A 22,207-nucleotide genomic window follows, 5' to 3' on the forward strand; every position below is an offset into this window, starting at 1 on the left:
CAGGGAGAAACACGAAGTCAGGTACTTGCCAGCCAAGTCTTAACTGTGAGTGATCCCATGCTCATTAACCATCTCGCTGCTGGGAGCTGAGTGGTGGGCAGCAGGGATGGTCCACTGGGAAGTGTGGGTGGGACGGACGGCTGGAGAAACCTGGTGTCGGTGATGGTCACATGCTCCAGAAAAGGCAGTTGAGCTGTGAAGACTGCAGAGGCCCTGGATTTGCTCCCCTTTCAGAAAGCAACCTTGGACCTGAAATTTGAGAGAGGGACAGGGTCCGTGTGACCCGTTTATAGGGTGGGGGGGACCGGGCACTGTGATGGGAAGAAGTCAAAATAACGATAGCCCTTCGTGCCAAGAGGCGGTGGGACCCAGGGCAAGTGTGTGTGACTGACTTGTCACGAGGACCTGGTTGGGATTCAGCTAAAGGGTCCTGTGGAGGGCCCAGTTCGTGACAGCTCTTGCCCCACGGTAGCTGGTGTCGCACATGGGTGGTGGGATTTCAGGGGAGCTCGGGATTGTGGGTTGAAACAGTCGAAGGGCTGAGTCCAGCAATTCTAGAATATGAGGAGGCCTCACTGCTGTGTCTGAAGGTGGGAAGCACCTGGACAGAGAAGGTGAGGGAAGCCAGTGGAGCTGACAGGCTGGGGGCGCCACACACAGACTGTGCTCTGAGGAGGGAGTCAGGTGCTCAGCTGGGCTCTTCTGCAGGATGACGCTATGTGATGGCCATAGAGGGTTAGGGGCTGGGAGACGAGACGGGCAGGCTGCTCAGGAAGGACAGATGGGTCACCAGGAAGTGGAACGTGTGGCCATACATGGCGAGACATCTTGAAGAAGCTGGCGCCCAGAGAGGAGGAGTGGTGAGGGCAAGGGTGCAGGGAGAGCTGTGTGATGGGCTGGCCAGGCAACTCCCAGGGCTGGGACCACGCCTTCCTGCCTCCGGGGAAGCCTGAAAGTGAGAAGAGGGCTCTCCAAGGAAGGACTTTGGGGGAAGCATGGGGTCTCCTGGGCTGGAGTAGGAGAGGACCCAATGACAGAGGCAGGATCCACAGCCAGGGATACATGGAAACCTCTTGTGCCAGTTCTGAAACAGCCTACACGTGGGCCAGCGTCTGGATAGCCACGCTCACGGACTCCTGCTCGGAATGCTACCTACAGGACGCTCAGCCCCTTCTCGCTGCTCAGATGGTGCACAGGGGAGGGGGCTTTGATCTAGGTCAGCGGCCCTGTTTTACAGCTGAGTACATGGAGGCACAGGGATGTAGGAAGACCAGCAGCCACGACCACATGTAGCTGATGGCAGATGTGGGATTCAACTTGAGAGCTCCTTGTTGAATTTCAACTTCTTAGCAACACGATAGTTTAATAAATTCACTTCTATGTTTGACTCTTGGATCAAAAGGAAGAGAAGGTCCAAAGCCTATGTTTCCGTCTCTCTCACTCTTCTGTGCATTAAAACCTTATAAAGTTAGTATTATCCTACCTAGGAAAATCAAAGCACAAGAAAGCTTTTGAGCCACTGTTAAAGCTGGGCTTCTGATAAATCTCATTTTTTTAAGTGAAATGCCCCAAGTGCACCAGAAGCTGGAGGCCCAGGAGCTGGTGCTGTAAAGGCAGCTCACCCAGTGTCCCCAAGTCCTCTGTCGTACAGATCCCTCCCATCCTGAGGCCAGGACTTCCTTCAAAACCCTGAGTTCTCAGTCATTCTGACAAAATTACATTTTTGCTTCGTTGTCAGCAATCCCAGATGGAGAGAGGTGGGTCAGTGGTTCATACATCATCAGCAAAGTCAAAACTAAGTGCAATAAACATTTATTAAGCATTTAGGAAATGTTATCTAACTACCTCTTTTCTACTTGCACACCAGGCACCCTTTCAATTGCTTCAGTGATGTTTTCCCCAGAATCTGAATTTCCACAGGAAGGTCTACTTTGAATCTGGGCGCGTCATCACAACACTGTCAGCGGGAGACAACCTTGACGTAGACGCCGTTCTTTGGCCCTAGGGCAGATCTGGATTCTAGCTGCAGTGGTACCTGAAAGAGATGAAGAGACTGGTTACAGCTAACCGCATCTGCAAGGAAGCTTCTTTGCAACAGGGCCTGGAGAATGATTGTGGCAATGAGGGACAGCAGGGCTGAGCTCGCAGAGCAAGCCTCCTAGCACGGCTTTGAGAAGGCAGCAAAACTGCGTCCTGGGGACAATGGACGCTGGCGCCCCAGCAGCACACTGGCGCCTGACCCGCTTTCCCATGCTGATGAAATACTGCAGGGGAGTAAGGTACTCGGTCCCGCGTTTATCCTCCCAAGAAGCCTGCATAGGCCGTGGTAGCGGCTCACTCTGCAAATGAAGAAATGGAGGTTCAAAGACACCAGGTGGCTCATCCAAGGTCACATGACTGGAAAGTGAGGACCAAAGCCTCAAACTCTCACCTCCCCTCCTCTCACTCCCCGGTGCCCCAGCGGTAACTGAGCAGCCCTCTCTCTTTACAAGGGGTTTTGGGAGAGTGGCTTCGTAGTGTCCCCTTCTCATGTGTGCTGTGGTCTAGCCTCACCCCCTTCTCACGTGTGCTGTGTGGTCTACCTTGCTGCCATTCAGAGAGCTTTCATGTCCAACTTACAAGGCAGATTGATGGTGGACTGGGGACTTGGAAGAAAAGCCAAAGAATTGCTCAAGAAGCAGGATGTCTCCTGGAGCCCTGTGTAAAATGATGGTTCGGTGGCTAACGTGAATGAACGCTTTCAGGGAAAGAAGAATCACCAGGCCTCAGTGTCGGGGCCTTGGTGGGCTTTTCAGATGTCTTTGGGGGTTAAGGTTCAGAGGGGAGACAAGTTATATGACCAGGAAACAAGATGAACTAAACCCGTGCTATCCTGTCCGGTAGCCAGTAGCATGTGTGGCAACTGAGCAAATGAGGGGCTGAATTTTAAATTTGATTATTAAAGGTTAGTGTGGCTGGCAGCTACTGTATTAACACCGCTCTAGACAAACTGGAAACTCCATTGGACTTCCAAAAAGGAGATCAGTTGGGGCTAGCAAAGTCAGGGAGGGCTTCCTGGAGGAATGGACACCTGAGGTGGGCCTAGGAATGGGAGAAGCCTTAAGAGTAGGACTTTTCAGGGACCACTTCCAGATTTGAGGGAACTCCAAAGGATTTGGAAGATGGGATTAGGCTGGGGGCGGTTGGTGGCATTCTAGCTAGGGAGGAGTGGGGAGAGCCCTCTCACAGTGGGAAGTTGGGGCAGGGAACACAAAGTGGACTCAGAAGAGCTCTCCATAGATCCAGCAGGCTCGGGGACTCACGGCTGGTTCTTGAGGTGGGGAATGCCAAGCACAAGCAGTGTTTGGGGACAATGACTGCTGTACTGTCAAGATCAAGGGTTAATGAGACAAACCCCAAAAGGAAGTCTTGCACACACAAACACCTCAGGCATTTGGGGGGCCTGCTTTTCTTTCTGTTGGTTTGGCTCTGTGTTCCCAATTTGCCCCTCCCTCTCTCCAGCCTGGAAGCCAGACTGTTTGTCACAGGCAATGCCACGCTCTGACTCCAGCAGTTGTCCCTCCATCACTGTGTACTTAGAATCTGTCCCCAAACGGGCTCCTGTCTGTGCAGAGGGATTCTGAATAGGCATGGAGGGACACAAGTTTCAGGCTGTGTAGGGAACAGCCCACACGGCAGCAAGGCGGCTAGAGGTAGAGGAAGGAGGGTGGCTTATGGGGGAGCAGGTAGGGGCGAGCCAGATCTGGTTGGAGCCAGTTTCTTCATTCCCTGGCTAATCACTCATTTGCTCATCAACATCCATTCAGTGCACGTGTGTGCACCGGCGTGGTGCCCGGTGCTGGAGACTGCCACAGTGAATAAGGCAGACTTGGTTCCTGCCCTCACAGAGCCTGCAGTCCAAGTGCGTGGCCTCAGGCAAGTGACTTAACCTGAGCTTTATTTTAGCTTCTCATCTGAAGAATGGGAATAATACAACCTACTCGGGGGGATCCCTGGGTTTTCTTTGCCGAACAGGGAAGAGCTACAGGCTCGGAGGCGCAGCCTCGGTAACAGAGGAGTGCGGACCCATTTAATCCTCGCACAACGCGAGCAGCGAGAGGGCGTGATTATTAGCCCCCCTATCGCTGATCAAGAGCCCCTCCCCCCGCGCGCAGCGGCGGGCTCACCTGCGTCTCCGCGCAGGCCTCGAACCGGAACTGGCGCAGGACGTGCAGCAGCGTCAGCTTGACCTCCAGCAGCCCCAGCCGCACCCCGAGGCAGCTCCGCGGGCCCGCCCCGAAAGGCAGGTATGTGAAGGGACGCTGTCGTCGCCGTGCCTCGGCCGTGAACCTGCAGGGGCCGGACGGTCAGGGTAGGCCCCGGGACACCCGCTTCCCTCCCCCGGGCTTCGTCAGCCCCTCGCAGTGGCCGAGGGACCCCTTCATCTGAGCCCACGCTCCTTGTACGTGGGCCTGAGTCCCACCGCGGTCCACAGAATCCCGTTTTCCCGTGGCCGCCTCCCTCGGACCCTGGAGCTGGTGGCTGCTGCTCCCTGAGCTTCCGTCTTGCCCTCTCCTCCGTCCTCAAAGCCCTGGAGGCCCTGCTGATGAGGATCACCTGGAAGGCCCTCTTGGCCCTCTCCCTCTCCCCTTAAGAACTGATTGTGTTAATGGATCTGAAGGCTCACTGGGATCCACTGGGATCCACTGGGATCAAAGTCTCAGGAATCCACAGCCCTCACCTGAGCCTGTGGCTCCAAATTCCCCAGAAGCCCCAGCAGGACCCCAGCGGCCACCAGCCCCCTAAGCAGAATCCCTGGGCACCAGCCCTCCAGGCCACCTCCTGCCGGTTTAGCCTTGGAGGCCGCACTGGGCCACCATCTCCTCTGCCCACACTTGCCTCAAGCGTGGAAACTGGAACCACTGGGGGCTTTTTGTCTTTGAACCACTACAGGAATTGTCCTCCCTGCTGTCACATAGCATCTGTCACCTGTGCTCCAGGACAGTAGAGCTGGGTGTCCACCACTGTCTCATAACAGCCCGCTCACTTCGGCTGCAGCCCTGGTGCCTGGGGTCCCCTGCGTTCTGCAGGGTATGAATTGATCTAGGTCCTGCTGCCCTCCACTCCCCCCCCCACCCCGACCCTGGGGTAGGGTGGGAGGGTTGGGGCCTCTTTTTCACGGGAATTTGAAATTCCAGAAGGTGGAAACAGTGTCTGTCTGCCCGGCCCTCCCCATTGTCAGATCAGGCCAAGGAAGGGATATCCATCGATTCCGAGAAGGGTGTGGATACCTGCTCAGTCATTTTCAGTCCGGGAGCCTAGAAATGAAATGTAGACAAGGGACCAGATCCACACAGGGGACAGGAGCGGGGATCTAGGGCTACCTTGCGAGAGCACAGCTGGGTCTCATGAAATCAGGGAGAAATTTGTTGATGGCTCTTGTTTTGGAACAAGCTCCAGTTTTTAAAAAAGGAAATGATGTTTTGTTAACGTTCCAGTGCACAACTAAAATCTGGTCGCGTGTCCTGTTTCTTGGCTGGGACCGAGGACCCCCCGTTAGCAATTGCCCTGTTACTTGGATGCAGGGCTGCTGAGATGTGAAATCTCTGTATTCTGTTCAGGGCTTTTAAAAATGGTACAGTTAATTTCCTTTAGAAATTATGTTTCTCATGTGTTTAATGGCCATGACTTTCAACTGTCTGGGGACAGCTTTACTAAATCCTTATCTCCCCTTGGCCACCTCTAAGTGCTTTACCCTCAAGTCGCCCATTTGAAGGAACTGAGCTCACCTTTCCGGGTTGAAGGTCTCGGGGTGTGGCCAGTACTCGGGGTCATGATGCAGGGCGCCCACGGCCACCTCCACCACGGCGCCCGCCGGGATGCGCTGCCCCTGCACCTCACAATCCCGCGCCGCCTCCCGCGTGAACCTGTGGGGACAAGTCGGTCACCCCTGCCTTAAGGCACAGCAGCAACGAGGAGAGCTTGCCGGCGGCATACTGGGGCAAAACGGGGTTTGAGCCTGAAGTGTGGAAAGGGGGTGGGGGGGGGAAGGAAGCCCAGCTCTCTGGCAATGGTTTCTACCCGCCCCCAACCTTCCACTGCCCATGGCCCTGCAGCCTCCAAGCTCTTAGACTCCTTTGGCCCTCAGTGAAAATGCATTCATCCATCAAGCCTGAAGAGCTTTTCTTAGGCCTGATTAGGGGAGCAGGGGTACCTCCGAAGGGCTTCTCCCTGCAGGGGGCGGGGGTTGTAAGGTTATGACGCTGGCCACACTTTCCCTCATCTTCCGTCCATGGGCAAGCCTCTTGAAATGACCCTCACCCGCCCCCTCGCTTTACCTAAAGGAAACTTGAGTTTGAACCTCTGATCTCCATTCCTTGTCTGCGTCACTATGGATAACTTCTACTTGAGGGCAAAACTGCTGGTCAGATTGGCTACCAAATGCCACGGCACAATCCTTTTTATGTTGTGTTTTTAAGAGCCAGTCTATAGATGTTTGCACACAAATATACAATTTCTGGAAGAATACTTGAACTTCCACCATGATTTCTTCTAAGGGATGGTACTGGGGTCGAGGACAGCAGGGGATCAGAGATGCCAACTTTTTCTTTAGATCTTTCTGTATTGTTTAGGGGTTTTTGTTTTTGGTTGTTTTTTTCTTTTAGCATGAGATTATTATTTTGGTAATGCAGGTCATCACTTTAAAAATTAAAAATTATGCTGGCTTTTACTTCAGATTGTAAAGACTGGACTTTCCTAGATATCTTAGAGGAGATAAATTACTATACTAATTACCATTATATTCTGTTCTCGCTTATAAAAGAAATGAAGAGCAACCCGAGGCTCCCAGCAGCCTTCATCACTCCGTCAGGGGCCTTTAAGGTAACAGGAGAGGCCAGGACTGGGGAAACCCCCCTTTCAGACCCTGAGCAACCAACGCAGCTAATACGTGCTTGGATCAGGTAGCGAAACACCAGTGCTCAAATCGGCCTTGGTTCTAAAGGGGTCCTTTTCCAAAGTCCTCTTCTTTTTCATCTTTACTGGAAATTTCTTGGACTTGGATCCAAGGCCCCTGGAAACCAGAAAATAGGGCCTTTCCTTCTGTATGTGGCTGGGCCTCCCGTCCGGCTAGGGCAGGCCATATCCAAGGCCAGAAAAATCTGCTGAGTTATACCGCCTGGAATCCTGGATTCACACTGATAACACTTCAGCAAGAGTTGGTGTGTTTTACACAGGGGCCATTCTGAGGGGATTTTTTTTTGGTGGATAATGGTTAATCAGTCCAGGTGCGTCAGGGCTTAGGAAAAGCCAACACACTTTTCTGAGATGAAAATAATAAAGTAGAATAAATAAATTCGCATTCTATCTGTATTCGACTCCGTATCTGTTGTCTGGGCTGAAGCAAATTGGCTTCTCGTTTGGCTGAGAAGAGTGATGGCTCCTCTCTCTCCTTTCTGTTGTTTGACAGCAGAAGTCTGCAGAGTTGATAGGATTAAAAATTCCAGCGTAGTGGGTATGGAGGAGGGTGAGGCCCAGGAAATCGTGTCTTGCCAGGACCAGAGTTGGCCGGAGGTTGGCCATTCGACTGGAAGGACAGTCCTTCTTGCTTTCCCCCTCATACGTGATGCGAGACTTAGAGTGTTCGGCGTTTCAGCCGTTCTGTCCCACTGTTTCTCTCCACTCATGTGGGGGGACGAGCAGGCATTATGTGTCCACTGAACGCCCTGGAAGCTGAAGCCCAGAGCAGCACGGTGCTTACCTGAGGTCACACAGCCAGCAAGAGGTCGGGGTGTGAGACTGTCTCGACTTTCTGTCTCAGTCTGTTCTGCAGTTTTGGACCACTGGCACTCGATGTGGGTTGAGGAGGGAGTCAATCAATTCATCCCAGTTCCCTCGTCTGTGTCCTGCCTTCAAGTGAGACCACCCGCTGCTGGTTCCCAGGAGCCGTGCCTCTGCTGGCCGCCTTTATGCGGTACTGTTTCTGAAGTTTCTAGGCGTCCCTTGGAGAATCGATCAGAGCATTTGGGTGTTGAAGAGCCTGTTCACTTCGTCACTCAATGCATCCCCTCTACAAGGTCTTACGTGATGAGTTCTTTTTTTTTTTTTAAAGATTTTATTTATTTATTTGAGAGAGAGACAGTGAGAGAGAGCATGAGTGAGGAGAAGGTCAGAGGGAGAAGCAGACTCCCCATGGAGCTGGGAGCCCGATGCGGGACTTGATCCCGGAACTCCGGGATCATGACCTGAGCCGAAGGCAGTCGTCCAACCAACTGAGCCACCCAGGCGTCCCACGTGATGAGTTCTTGATTGGGTTTAGGTCTAGGAAGGGACCTGGCTTTGACCACTGTATAGACTTTCCTCCTGCTGGAGAATGCAGCGGTTTGACTCTGCTGGTTTTTCTCTCCGGGAGGAGCCGCGGTGGGGACCTGACCCCAGTTATCAGCCATCTCTGGGGTCCCATAAAGGCTTCTTCCCCTTGGACGGCCTTTGTTCCATCACTGAATTAGTCTTACTTTGAGTTTCGCTTTAATGTGGACACCAGCTGCCCACTCTCCCTTGGAAGGAAGCTGGATGTAAATCACTAAAATACAAAGATTGGATGACAGCGTGCTCTGCGGCTCCCAGGGAAATCAGGGAAGGCCCATAAAATTTGTCTTCATGTCCGCACCAGGAGAGCGGCAAGGCGGGTCCTGGTGTCCTGGCTGCTCCAAGAGCAGGGGACTGATACCCGGTGTGCTTGAGGACCATGTGGTTCCACTCACGTCTCTGGAATTCTGTTTGCTCTGGGTCCGAACACTTTGGACAATATCTATGCTCACACTCTCTGTGATGTTTTTGGTTTGGAATATAATGAGATACCTTCAAAGCATCCACATTTTCTCTTTTAGAATGGCAAAGTCTACCTCTGTATGCTTGATGGAGTGTATTAATTTATAGACATGCAGAGTGGAACTTAGGATAGGTTAAATGCTTTGTGTCACTTCTGTTTCTAGAACCTGAAATCTGGCCACGGTTTCCCCACCCTGTGGGCATGAGGACCCCAGTTAAGACCCTGTGCTCCATGGAATGCCTTATTTAGGGGGAGTTGGAAAGAAGCAGAAGACCAGATTCCTGCTCTCGAGGCACTTGCAGGTTGGTGTGAGCGGGTGTCCACGGGTGAGATGTTGCAGAGCGGGTGAGAAGTGTCCAGGAACATAATAGGAAGTACAGTCTTCTGGAAAATGCTGGGGGAGGAGGGGCAGACTGCATGGGGTAGCGAGTGTCGGGCTGGAGCTCCAAGGACAGGGCAGGGGTGGGTAGCTGGAGAGTGAAGAGAGGCCTCCCAGGCCTTAGAAGGTTCCCCCTGGAACATCAACTCCAAGGGCAGGGGTTTTATCTGTTTTGTGTGCGGCTGATTGCGCTGTGCTTGGCACAGCATTCGGCTCAATAAATAGTTACCAAATAGAAGGATGGATGAATGGACCCACAAGCAGGGGGACCCGCAAATGCCATTCAAGCCTAGGGGGCCAAGGAGACTGGCTTGGGTTGGGGAGGAAGGTCATGTGAAGAACAGACCGGTGACAGTTCAAGAAGGTATTCACGTAGAGGAAAATGAGCCAGACATTTACTGCCGCGGTCACTCTGTGGAAGGCACTGAAACCTGAGAAACCCAGGACGCAGACCTTGGCCTCCAGGAGCCTAAGTCCGGCATTCTCGATAATGCAGGTGGTGATAGACTGAGGACTAGTGACGGGCTTAGACGGTGATGCCTCGAAAGGGTTTTGGGGTGCGGGGGGGCTGAGTAGGGGGAGGGAGGGGGGCAGCGCAGGCGTACCTGAAAGCCGGTGGGTAAATCCGCAAAGTCTCTGCGATCACCATGTCCAGGTAAGGCAGGCCTTCCTGGAAGCTGCTGTAGTCAGGGGCCGGCTGGTGGGGGGTCGTGACAGAGGAAGAAAGGTGAGTTACACGGAGCCCAGCAGCTTTCTGGCTTCTCCATTAGCTTTAGGGTCCCGCTGAATGGAGAGTGGTAAGTACAGACTGGGCAAAATGCACGCAGTGCGGTCCACACAGTGTTAGGTCAGCGCCCCGTGTGCTGCCTCGTGGACCAGCCGGGCCAGCCTGGGCCTTGGGGACCTCGAAATGTCCTACAGAGAAGCTTGGCTCTAACGTCACGGCAGTAGGTGCGGCTGTGAGCATTTATGGAGAGAGAGGGGCTTGGTGGCTACGTGTCGCATAGACACGACCTGGATTAATCCTCCCTGTAGACCCACGAGGCAGCCGTTCTCCCATCTCTCAGATGAGAAGATTGAGCCTTGGGTGAGGGGCGGCCACGGGGGCGGTAACTGGCACATCACAGAGTTAAAAGATGCAGCGGGAAATTGCAGAAAAGGCAAAAAAAAGTTCCAGTGATGTAAAAGAAGTGTAGTGACAAAACCCAAAGAGCTATTCTCAGTCAGGAAGGAAAGAAACTCATTAGGAAAATGGCCAAAGGATATGAACGAGTGGAACCTAGAAGGAGAAATAAAGTTGCCTATGATGAAAAATACAAATGAAGACGAGGAGACTTTGTTTTTCAGTCAGATCAGGAAAGGTCAGGAAATACAGATTAGATCAAGGGCGAAGGTGTGGAGAAGCATGACCCAGCATCCTGTGTTGGGGGGACCCCAGAGTCCCTTGGACAATGCCCACTGGGGTGACACTGTCACCCTCCTCTCCCCCCGGCCTGGGGAGGAGGGACACCTGGGATGGGAGCTAGGGAGCAGGATGTCGTGGGAGGATTGGTTCGAATGGGGTCACGGAGGCTTTTTCGTGGCTCTGCTGGGTTTCCCCAAATCTCTCTCACCCCATTCCCTAGGGAGCCAGAGGGGGTCACCTGCTTGGTAGGAGACTGCCTCCTTTCTTTCAAGCAGATAGTGCTGATGCAAGAGCCCTCCCCAGCTTGGAGGCTGGCTTCCTTTGACCTCCCCTCCCAGAGCAACAGAGGGCAGCACTGGGGGGCAAGTCCAGGCTGCGGCCCCCAGCTGTCCATGGATGGGCCCCGAGTGGCCTTGCTCCCCCTTAGGGAGCCCTTCACAGGCCTGCAGCTGGCCACACGGCTGCCCTCCCTGAGGCTAGTGGCTAGCAGGACAGGGCAGGGCCCCCAAACAAATGTGCGGGTCTGGCTCCCCAGCCCACACAGTACCCCATGCATGGGGGAGTGCCTCCTTGGGGGAGCCTGGCACCCCTGTCTTCTTTCTAATGCTTAGTTTGTGCTTGTTTCTTCTGGCCCATGAGTCACAAGATACAAATTGCATAATTTCATTGATTCTGCATGTACGCTAAATGCTCTGATATTTACATTTAAAACTGGCATTGCGTGATATAAAGGTGAATGGTAGGTAGGATTCATGCTAAAGAAGAAGAAAAAAGGGAGAACCTTCGTATCTACCGTTAATGGCACTTTACCCTGCTTTTTTGAGTGAGGGGCCCCATGGTTTCCGACCGCGGAGTTGGCCATACAGGCCACGGTTGATTGGCCCGAGAGTGAGCCTCTGACTGCAGGACACCAGTCTGGGAATTTAAATCTAGTGCAGAGAAAAAAGAGTTTTGCCTCCAGCAGGTGGGAACTGAACATAAGGGAGTCGTGACCTGTTGGCGACCATGTTCTTCCTTGTGGATGAATGAGCAGAAAATTCCAGTTGGCTGTGAGAAAGAAGGAATGAATTAAATGTGCAGAGAGAAGCAGAGGCAAACGACAGAGAGAGACCATTTCCAGTGTGTGTGCCAGTAGCCCCCGTGGGTGGTGGATCCGGGCTCTTAAAACACTTTCTTGTTCATGGCCTCAGTTAACAACAGCTGAATTTTGTTATCTGCAAACAAAGGAGACTTAACAAGTGCAGAAAATGTTTAAAAAAATAAATAAATAGGTTATGGCTGTAACCTATGGGTTAAAGCCTCTGCCTTTGGCTCAGGTCATGATCCCAGGATCCTGGGATTGAGCCCTGAATTGGGCTCTCTGCTCAGCAGGGAGCCTGCTTCCCCCCCTTCTCTCTGCCTACTTGTGACCCGTCTCTCTGTCAAATAAATAAAAAATATCTTTAAAAAATAAAAATAAATAAATAAAAAGAAACAGTAGTACCGCGCATCAAAATGTAGAACTAAATCTCAAAAAGAAAAAGAAAACCATCTGCAAGCAGTGTCCCTAGTGGTAAATGCTGTTGGTTCCCCAAACAAAATTTGTGATTTAGAAGCAATCAGCATTTGTCAGAGAAAGAAAACTTCTAGAAGCAGCCTAAAGGAGTTTGCTCTTATAAAGGCAGAGTCTTCATTTATTCTTCCTGTGGATGAGCTTTCTGCTGTGCCTCTAAACTTTTGGCTCAAGATACACATGTAACTCTCAGCTTGGTCCAGTGGTTCTCAATGTGGCTGAACATTAGAAGCAGTGGGACGGCTTTCAATACAGAAGGATAGTTGAGCCTTGCCCTGCGGGAGTTGTCTGTTGGTTTGAAGTGGGGCCTGGGCACCAGATCTTCTTTTGAAGCCCCTGCCCAGGCCCCACCCCAGCAGTTACAACAGGAGCCTTGGGGTGAGACCTCTCACTGCCTTAGTCCTTCTACGTTCTACCCCAGGGATCCCTCCCACAGGAGGAGTGGGCCAGTGAGGTGGAGGGAGGCTCATGCCTGCACATTTTAATCAGCCCCTGGTGAGGCAATGAAATTCAGGTCCCTACCCCACAGACAGACCGTCCACCCATCTGGACCTTTGCCTCCTTGTAGTTCTTTCAGGAAAATCAGGGATAAAGGGGTCCTGCCTCCATCCCACCAGCAGAGGGCAGCAAGTGCATGGCAAATGGGGACTCCCCAGCCATGCTGGCCCCCTACTCAGAATCACAAATTATACCCTCCAAAGACTTAGGAATCGTGAATCCAAATTCTTCATTATAGAGATGAGATAAATGAGACCCAAAGAGGAAAAGCTTCGGAGCCAAAAGCACACAGATAGGACTTGAAGTGGAAAAACCATGTCCTTATTCATTCAGCAATCCCTCTGCTCATGTAGTTGTTGGCCCCGTGCCGAGCTGGTGCATACTGCTGGCCAGGCACTGTGCTTGGCACAGGGCACACATGCGGACCCTTTCCACCCTCCTAGACCTCGTGGTCCTTCTCCGACTGTGAAGGAACGGCGAGGGTTAGGGAGCGATGAACCTGTCTGTGTGAGACAACAGAGGACAGACCTCCCAGGCATTTGGGATCAGGGAAGCTGCCAGAAGGAAGCAATGCCTAAACTGAGATCTTTGGGATGAATGCGAAGAAGCCAGTGAAAAGTGGGATGGCTTGTTTGGATGCTGGTTCAAATAAACCAATATTAAAAAAAAAAAAAATCCATGAGTCCACCCCAGGACATTGAACCCTGACTGGGTATTCGATACACTTCGGAAATTATAGTTCATTTGTTTTTAGTGTGATGATGGTATGGTGGTCCTGTTTTAGAAAAGAGTTCTTGTATTTTAGAAATACAGAAGGAAATATTTACAGATGACATGATAAGACATATGGGTTTTTTCTTTCTTTTTTTAAAGTCTCGAAGTGGGGGAAGGTGGTGAAATGGATGAAAGAGAGGCCCCAGAGGACTCTGCTGGATGCTCGGTGAGGGAGACATAGTTCTTCCAAGTGGTCTTCTAATTTGTCTAAGTTAAAGTTTTCCTTCAAAAAAAGAAAAAGCTGAAACACTAAATAGCAATGTAAATAACAGTAGTGTGTGGCGTTACCCCATGCAAAGACTTGGAGCTACACCAAAGAACTAAACCTGTTTAGAATAGCAGGAGCCTCCTCGCGAGCAGGGGACTGGGAGCTGAGCTTCTGGCCCAGCCCCTCCTGCGCTGTCGCCGCGGAGGCTCAGACCCTCTGTGCTGGAGGAGGTCTGGAATGTCAGGAGAACTCAGTGTGGTGGTGGTGGTGTTGGGGTCGTCTGAGCAGAGTATCCTTTCATTTCAAGCCAGGAAGCACTTTAAGCATCTGTTTCCCAAAGATAACGTTAGAAAGGGATCCCTAAAGGTTCTCCCTGACTCCTGTTGCACAGGCCGTACTACTCAGAATTAGAATCAACCTGTCTTGCCTCCCACCCAGCGGGGTCGCTGCTGCAGCCTCTCTCCCTGACCTTGGCCATGTCTCGGGGTGGTCCCCGGGGCCAGCCAGGGTGTCTGTCCTGGGTCCATGGCCCAGCAGCTGTGGCCTGGGGCCAGTTGCCAAGGCAACATCAACAGGTCACCTAGTCTGCAAGTTGAGGTCGTGCCCAGCTCACAGGGCGGGGCGAAGGTGACTGTAAGGTGACAGGTCTCTGGAAACAGTAATGCCCCAAATGCGCAGAGAGTCCTTCTGTTTGAATGTATTTGGTGGCAGGGGCCTTATTTCATCACCAGGCCTTCTGCGGGGTGTATTAAATGACTCTGTAAGGACGTGTTAAGGAAGAAAGCGATTTTAAAATCCGATAGAATTTATTTCGGCTGCGGCTTGTTTCAGAAAAGCAGCAACTGGGCTCTTAGAAGTTTGAAAATAGATGTTAAATATTTATCATTATCCAATAGTGGGAAATACTGATTAAATAGTAAATATTTGATTGCTAAATATTGGTGAAAATAGGGATTAAAACATAAACTGACTGCCACATGGTTTACAGTCTCAATCCAAAGTTCCTTAATTTTCTGGAAGATTTTTTCCATCTATATTTGATTTTCAGTGGGCAGTAACTTCTAATTTTATTTCTAAGGTCCTTGGTTTCTTAGTCTTTTTATCATGTAGCTTAGATCTGTGAAGTGATATTTAAAAGTGATGGAGAAACCTGATGGTTAAGGGAACTCCCTGGAAAAATCTATGGGTAAATCCTTTTAAATAGGAAATAATACCATTTCCTGACCCATTAATGTCATCTTGCCACATTTAGATTTTTGTGTGCCATTTTCTCTGAGAGCTAGACACACACACGCACACGCACATACGCACACACGCCCCTCCCCAGAGGCACTCACACCTACACACACGCCACACGCTGGGTGTATACAGATAGGATGTGGAGAATAAAGGAGAAAAAGAAAACAAAAATGTCATTGCTTTCTAAAAGATTTTTCCTGGAGATTGAGGGAACCTAATAGAAAAATTAACGTTTTCTTATTCTGCTAAAGGAAACAGAAGCGGGGGCGGCTTCAGGTTTGTCCTCCCCCTCCCCCCCCCCGCAGCCGCAACAGCAGCAGCAAAGAGGACTGGTAATACAGTGATAATCCGGCTTTGTCGCCCGACGCCGTGTTACAGAAAGTGGGGTCTGTTTTGCCAGTCCTTGCCCTCCAGGCGGGGTGGGAGCTTGAAATCCCTGAAGACCTGGCACTCCAGTCTGGGGCAGCCAGGGGCCACTCAGCCCTTGTCAAGAATAAAGATTTTCACGTGCTCTCATTCTCTGGGGAACATAAGACCATAATATGAAGCCAAACCGTGGAAAGGGGAGCAACCTTCGCTCTGCCCTTTGGAGCACCGACCCAGAGGAAAAGCCCCTCCCCTTGCGACCAGTCTCCTGACAGGAGCACTGAGTCCTGCGGATGAGACCTGAGTGGGGACCCGGGCTCCTCGCTGACCAATTCTGTAACCAGAGGCTCCGACTTGCTGGCTTTGAGGGTCCGGCGATGGGCCCACGTGAGCTGGTCCGGGTTTTGGGGCCCAAAGCAATGAGGGATGGAGGGATGGGACAGGCCACAGTCGGGCAGGGATCTTTCTGATAACATCACTGCCTCACTTCACCTGTGCCCAGAAGGTCCTGGGTGCTAATTTGAAGAATGTGGCAGATGGAGGGGCAGACATGCGTCCATACTTTAGAAAAGAAATCAGGAGAGTGAATATAGTATCTATTTACACCCACTTTAAAGGAAACAGAACGCATCTCGCACAAACCTGCGGGTCTTTCCAGGTGCTCCCGTTCTCTGAGGGCCGGGCCATGACGGGATTAGGGGAGGAGATTGTCATGAAAAAACATAAACCCGCCTGTGTGTGCACACATACACACACACACACACACACACACACATACACGCAGGCACGCACACCCCTACCACAAGGGCAAGCCCTTACCACCGATGGCCCTGGGTGGAGCTATCTTGATGTCACTGACTTTCCCCAGGAATTCCTGTCCTCGGAGATCTAAGACAGCAGTAGCTTTGTCCCCTGCAGCGTTTTACTGCTCACAGAAGGGTTTTTACGTCTCTTCTATCTCTGGGTCCTCGCACCCGCACTGTGTGGTAGGTAGGGCAGTTTTTGTTGCCTACTTTATAGACGAGGAAAGCAAAGATTCAGAGAGGTTAGTGGCTTATCCAAGGTCACACAGCTGGTAAGTGGCAGAGTCGGCACTAAACCCAGATTTTCAAATTCCAAGACTTGTCCATCAGGCCGTATAGCCTCAACCTCCCTCGCTCTCCCTTCTCTCCCTCTTCCCTTCCTCGGTGCCTCCCTCCCTCCCTTTCCTTATGTACATTTTATGGAAGAGTAACATGTACACACAAAACATCACAGGAACCAAAGCTCAGAGTTCAGTGACCTTTCACAAAGCGGGCACACCTGTGAACCCGCACATCGCCGGCACTCTGAATCCCCGCCGTGACCCCGTCCAGTCGCTGTGACCCCCAAGGGTGACCACTGTCCTGTCTTCTAACACGACAGATTCCTCTGCCTTTTTAAAAATTCTGCATCTGAAAAGAATATGCACAATGTGGGTGTTGCCCGCACTTGCTCGCGCGTTGGGCCGTGTGTGGGAGCTACCCCCACGGTGAGGCGGGTGCCGCCACGTGTCCACTCTGGATGGGGCTTGTGCTCTGTGTTCATCCTTTCGATGGGGGGTGGACATTTGAGTTGCCCCAGTTTGGGGCCGTTATAAATAAAGCTGGGCATTCTTGCATGTGTTTCGGTGGACATGTGTCCACGCTTCTGCGGGGTATATATCTATGGGATATATACCTAGGAGTGGATTCGCTGGGTCACAAGGAGTGTTTAGTAGGTATTTTGGACAGTTTTCCATATTGGCTGTCCGTCTTGCCTGAAATTTTTTTTTTTAAAGATTTTATTTATTTGACAGAGATCACAAGTAGGCAGAGAGGCAGGCAGAGAGAGAGGAAGGGAAGCAGGCTCCCCGCTGAGCAGAGAGCCCGACACGGGGCTCGATCCCAGGACCCCGGGACCATGACCTGAGCCGAAGGCAGAGGCTTAACCCACTGAGCCATCCAGGCGCCCCCGTCTTGCCTGAAATTTTAACGGCAATCCCATTAAACACACGCCCGTTCCCTCTATTACTGGGGCTCCCCCCACTTCTGTCTGCCTGCCCCTCGGACACGCTGAAACCCAACCACTTTACTACTGTTGGGGGAGTGGAGTTATTTATCCCTGCAGTGGGCACGGAGGGAAAAGGGGACAAATAAGACATGTCTAATCACCTGGTTTTTAAAAATTGTCCCAATTATCAGACATAAGCACTCATAAGCATAAAATTCCCAGATCAACTAGATTCGAGCCGTTGGATTATCTGCTGTTATGTAATATTTAGGAATCCATTCTCTCCATTAACAGCCGAGTATATATGATGTTTAAAGAAAAAAGCCCCTCAGGAAATGACAGTTAAATCACCCAGCTCACTTTCTCTGCACTGGGGAGAGAGGGGGTTGCATTTAATCTGCAGAGAAATTCTTTTTGTTCACTCTCTCCCCGTGTAGACAGTGAGTATGTCTATGACATGAGTGTGACGTGTCCTTAGCAGAGTGTGGGGGTGAGGAGGCAGGGGAAGAGAGGAGACAAGACCTGATCCCATCCATTTGACTCACTGTGTGTTGGGGAAACGATTTACTTGTTCATTGAGATTTAGTATTATGGTAATAGGGAGCCACTGAAGGCGTGATGAGCAGAGCAGTATGTTTGATGGCATACTGAAAATGGTATTTTGTGCCCTGACAATGACATACACGAGGGCAGTTGTAAGAACTGGTCATAGGACGATAAGAGGGAAGACTGTTGCATAGTCTGGGCGGGGGTGAGGAGCTCTGATGGCAGTACAGTGGTCAGAGTGGGCTAGGGGTTGAAAGGGAAGTTATGTAAACAGAGCTGGAAAGAGGACCGCGCTGGGCGAGGCTGCTCGTCTAGCAGAGCTCCACTCTGGCAGGCTTGGTGGTGGTGGTGGTGGTGGGGGGAGGCGGCTAGAGGGAGACGGGGTCCCCCTCAGCTGCACAGACCGGTGAGTCCCTTGGAATGGGGGTCAGAAAGAAGAGCGAGGTGCTGGGGACTGAAACACAGGGCCGCCCAGGGAAAGGAGGCTGAGGGACTAGAAAGGAAGGGACTCCGGACAGAGTGACGGACACAGCCATGGAGATTAGGGACAAGGAAAGGACACCGCCTCACTCAGCTGGGTGGGGGAGGGGAGACCAAAGTCAGCATGGGGGTGTTAACTGCTGAGCACAGGGACGGGGACAGAGCAAGCGGGAGTACGCTGGGGCTGGCACATAACTTCCAGAGGCACACGGGACGAATTCGGGGCCCCCGCCCCCCCGGCCCGTGAAAGCCGAGGGCAGAAATGAGAGCATTGCCCCAGACCCAGCTGCAGACACGTGACAAAGGAAAAGCACGTGCTGCGCCCTAGTTAGGGGGGTGGACCCAGGCGCGACGGTGTCAGGCCCAGGGAGGACGGTTCTGACGCGACATAGGGAAGGGTTTTCCAGTGACTAGAACTTAATGAAATCGGCAAGGCCCCATGGCCACTGGAGATTGTCAGAATCTGTCACTGAGCATCCGAAAAGGTCGCCGGATGCTATTCATGGGTCCCTCATCAAAAAGAGGTGGACGTGGGCAACCCCGTGGTGCCTTCCACAGCGAGGACGGTCAGAAGCCTCACAAGCAACCCCCGCCAGCCCCACCCCATCTAGCCGTGACACCAGCAGATCCTGGGTCACTTGCCCGCGGCGGAAGTGTCACGTGAAGGTGGAAAGTGATCAGCTTGCTGTCTTTCCCCCGACCTCCGCCCCCAGCAGCCCGGAGCCACATGGGCCCCTCCGTCGCCCCGTCTCTGAGTCCGAGCCCCGGTCACGTACTGTTTGGGGAAATGGTAAACAAAGATAAGAGCTTCAAGTACTGGAATTTATTTTTTATCCACTCGGCCTAAAAGGCACTGCGTGTTAAATTTAGAAGGCCGGCTTCCAGACCCCTCCCCGCCCTCCTGTGTCCTCTTTGCTGCCTCTCGCTGACCATGGAATGGGAAATGCGTTTGGAAAGCTCGGGCGTCTTTTGAGGCTGCCTGCCTGGATGTTTATAGAAATGTATCATCTGCGGGCCTGGGAGAGAGGGCCATTTCCTCCGCTCGCTGGCTCTGCTCGCCGTCCCAGCAGCAGCCATCTCTGCCCAAATATTTACCCAAACGTCCTCCAGGCAGGGCCGGTGCTTCGGCCTCTCGCTGTCTGTAGGTGAGATGCTCCCCCAGGGAAGCCGCCGCATTGACTGCAGGCCCCCTTACAATTTATTTACAAAGGTCTCCCTCACGCCTGGGAATCTATAATTGAACAGCTCTCTTTTCTATGTAGGTTAAATCCCTTTGCAACCAACTCCAAGAACCTGTAGAAATCCTTTTGTCGGCCTGGAATTCTGTTGTATTGAATATTGTTGGAAATAAATGAGCCATTGTCTAGGCTGAGAATTTTCTGGTTAGATAGAGATCTCCACTGTGATGCAATTTATTGTGGCAGGATTTTTTTTTTTCCCCCAGCTCATTTTAAATTCCCTCTTGCCTGCTCAGTCCATTTTTCCCATCTCAGGATATAAGTGAGGAGGGCTAGGCCCAAGCTAAAAAAAAAAAAAAAGAAAAATCTCGTTTGCCCACGGATGCTGTCCAGAGGTCTGAATGGGGTCTGATAACCAGATTTTAATGGGGGAAGAGCTGTACGTCTGCTGGTGGCTTTGGGGAACAAGAGTGACTGACCCTGGCTGCAGGCACGTGAGTGGGAGGTTAGTCCAGGAGCATAAAGAGACTCGGAGCTTCAGAAGGTCCATGAGTTCAATCCCTCGGCCCCCACGGTACGGACGAGGACCCACAGCTCGGAGAGGTGGGGGGACGTGTCCCTGCCCGTGCCCGTACAGAAATGCTCATTCGCTGCTCTTACAAAAAATAATCCCCCTGACCCAACTATGCTTTAAAATATATCCAGCCCTCATTATGAGTAAGTTTTTGAAGTTAAAATTGGAAAAGAAAAACCACAGGGAGTCACATAATGTCTTTTTTATAATCAACTCTTGAGATTTTGAATTTCGCCGTTGACAGACAGAATGGCAAAGTGGAGAACGGAGATGTGGAATTCAGCAGATCTGACTGGAAGATAGTGGCCAGGTTCTCAAGGCTCACCAAGATTCAGTCTGCTTGTCTGTGAAATGGGGACAAATCACAGCTCGAAGGTGGTAGTGAGGATTCCTCAGAAAAGGCCAGTCAGGTTTTTCTGAGGAAGCTGTTTGTAACTCTCTTGCTTTGGGCCATGAGGTATGGGGTGCTCGAATCAGATTTGCTTGTTTCTAAAAATGCTGGTCAGGGACCTTGTGAGTCCACAGTTGCTGTGGGTGTGGGGTCGTCCCAGCAGGGATGGAAATAGCTGTGCTGGTGAGAATTAAGAATTCAGTGGAGCCACCTTGGGGGAGATGCCAGCGAGAGGCCTCCCGACTCCTGTGACCGGAGGAGGGAGGAAGGTGCTAGAAGGTAAATCGTGGAAGATGGTGCAGAGGCTCTTGGAGACCTGCCTCAACTCTTCCCTGTGTCAAGAGCCTTGCGGAATGCCTCCTGTCCTCTTGTAAGATCCCACTTTGCCCTGGAGAAGATGGAGGTGCCCAGGACCAAGGGGCCGGGCACGGGGAGGGCTGGCCTTCAGTCAGGGCCTGTCCCCCGGGCAGCCCCTTACCCTCGACGGTGGCTGCCTTGCCACCCCCACCCCCGTGCAGTTTTAGCCCTTGCCCTTTCTCTGGAGGTGGCAGCTTTTTGTAAAGAGGATTCCTTACCAAGAGTGGCCTCTATGGTGGCAAAGCTAAGTAAACACGGCCCTAGAATAATGGCTGATGTGAGCTTCCCAGTGTCGTGGGCCTGTGGAGCCGGAGGACCCACTTTGGATGTTTAGGAATGAGGTTCTTGGGGAAAACCCCTCCCCTTTTTATGTAATTAAATTTGAGAGTGGGAGGAGACTCACTAAATCACAGATAGCACATGCCTTGGAGCCTTGATAGCGATTTCTGTTTCCAAGCCTCCGCCTCTGGTCTGCTGGGTGGGGGCCGGGACTCAGGGGAAAGGGGTGCTGGGCCAGTTGGCCTGCAGGTGGTCCCTATCAGGCCTTTGGGAATGGCAACGGCCTGGTAGGTGCTCCCCTCATCCCACATTACGAGATGTGGAGGGCTCACCTCCCTGGAGTGGATGTGGGGGGAGAGGATGGTCACTCTGTGCATCCTTGTCCTGCCCACGTGTGCCTCCTAGGGCTGCAGGTGGGGAAAAGGGCCATAGGGAGACTGCCCTGCTAATGAGACCCCCACCCCCCATCTCTCATAGAATAGGAGGCTGAGTGCTCCCAGTCAAGGCTCCCTTCCCATCCCCCCAGCAGCTGGGCAAGCTGGACCTGTGCCCCCTCACCGGGCATTCAACAAAGGCTTTAGTTAGGGGCTTCGCCCACTGCTCCTGTGGCCAGAGTTGCAGAGCGCGAGCCCCTGGGGGCTTCAGCCCAGTCCCTGCTCTGCGCGTAACTTTTGTTAACTGTTTTTGTTTTGTTTTGTTTTATCTGATACTGGACTATTCTGCTCATGTCGGACAAAACCCCAAAAGGGTGACTGTGACTGTGGCCACACGAGGGGACATCACCACTCCTTCCCCTCCTCTCTATGAAAAATGATTCTGTTGGTGCGCTCCTATCTTTATGCTTTTATTTTATGTATTTATTTTAAAGATCTTTCTAGTATCTTTCCTAAGAAGAACTTCACCTGTCCTACAGGGGTTCCCTCAGCCATGTCTGGGACTCCCGGGATGTCTGGGAACATGTCCCCTGTGCCCGCTATGTGCCGGCATTGGCGGGGGGCTGGGGTGGCACCGGGCCAGTGAGGGCCCCAGGGGAAGCAGCCCTGCCGACCCTACTGAGCCTCGGAGGGCAGGGATCCCAGAGTGGGGACATGGAGGGGGCACTGTGGGCGCCGTCCAACCTGCCCGGGCTGGGGGCTTGGAGACGGGATCAGAAACACTTCCT

The 22,207-nt window shown here is 52.2% G+C and overlaps 1 protein-coding gene across 1 annotated transcript in view; it reads right to left on the reverse strand.

The window, feature by feature from the left end:
- Positions 1 to 1,796: 1,796 nt before the first annotated feature.
- LOC111151949 (thromboxane A synthase 1) overlaps positions 1,797 to 22,207 on the reverse strand; it is a 164,657-nt gene continuing 144,246 nt past the window's right edge. The window contains exons 11-14 of the mRNA XM_022510192.1: positions 9,794 to 9,885; positions 5,769 to 5,906; positions 4,167 to 4,329; positions 1,797 to 2,035 (exon numbers count right to left, since the gene is read on the reverse strand). Of these exons, the coding sequence (XP_022365900.1) occupies positions 1,961 to 2,035; positions 4,167 to 4,329; positions 5,769 to 5,906; positions 9,794 to 9,885 (468 nt within the window). The 3' untranslated portion in view covers positions 1,797 to 1,960. The remainder of the gene's footprint in view (positions 2,036 to 4,166; positions 4,330 to 5,768; positions 5,907 to 9,793; positions 9,886 to 22,207) is intronic.

The sequence above is a fragment of the Enhydra lutris genome, unplaced genomic scaffold, assembly GCF_002288905.1.
Source record: "Enhydra lutris kenyoni isolate GAN:26980312 unplaced genomic scaffold, ASM228890v2 scaffoldscaffold27, whole genome shotgun sequence".
NCBI lineage: Eukaryota > Metazoa > Chordata > Mammalia > Carnivora > Mustelidae > Enhydra > Enhydra lutris.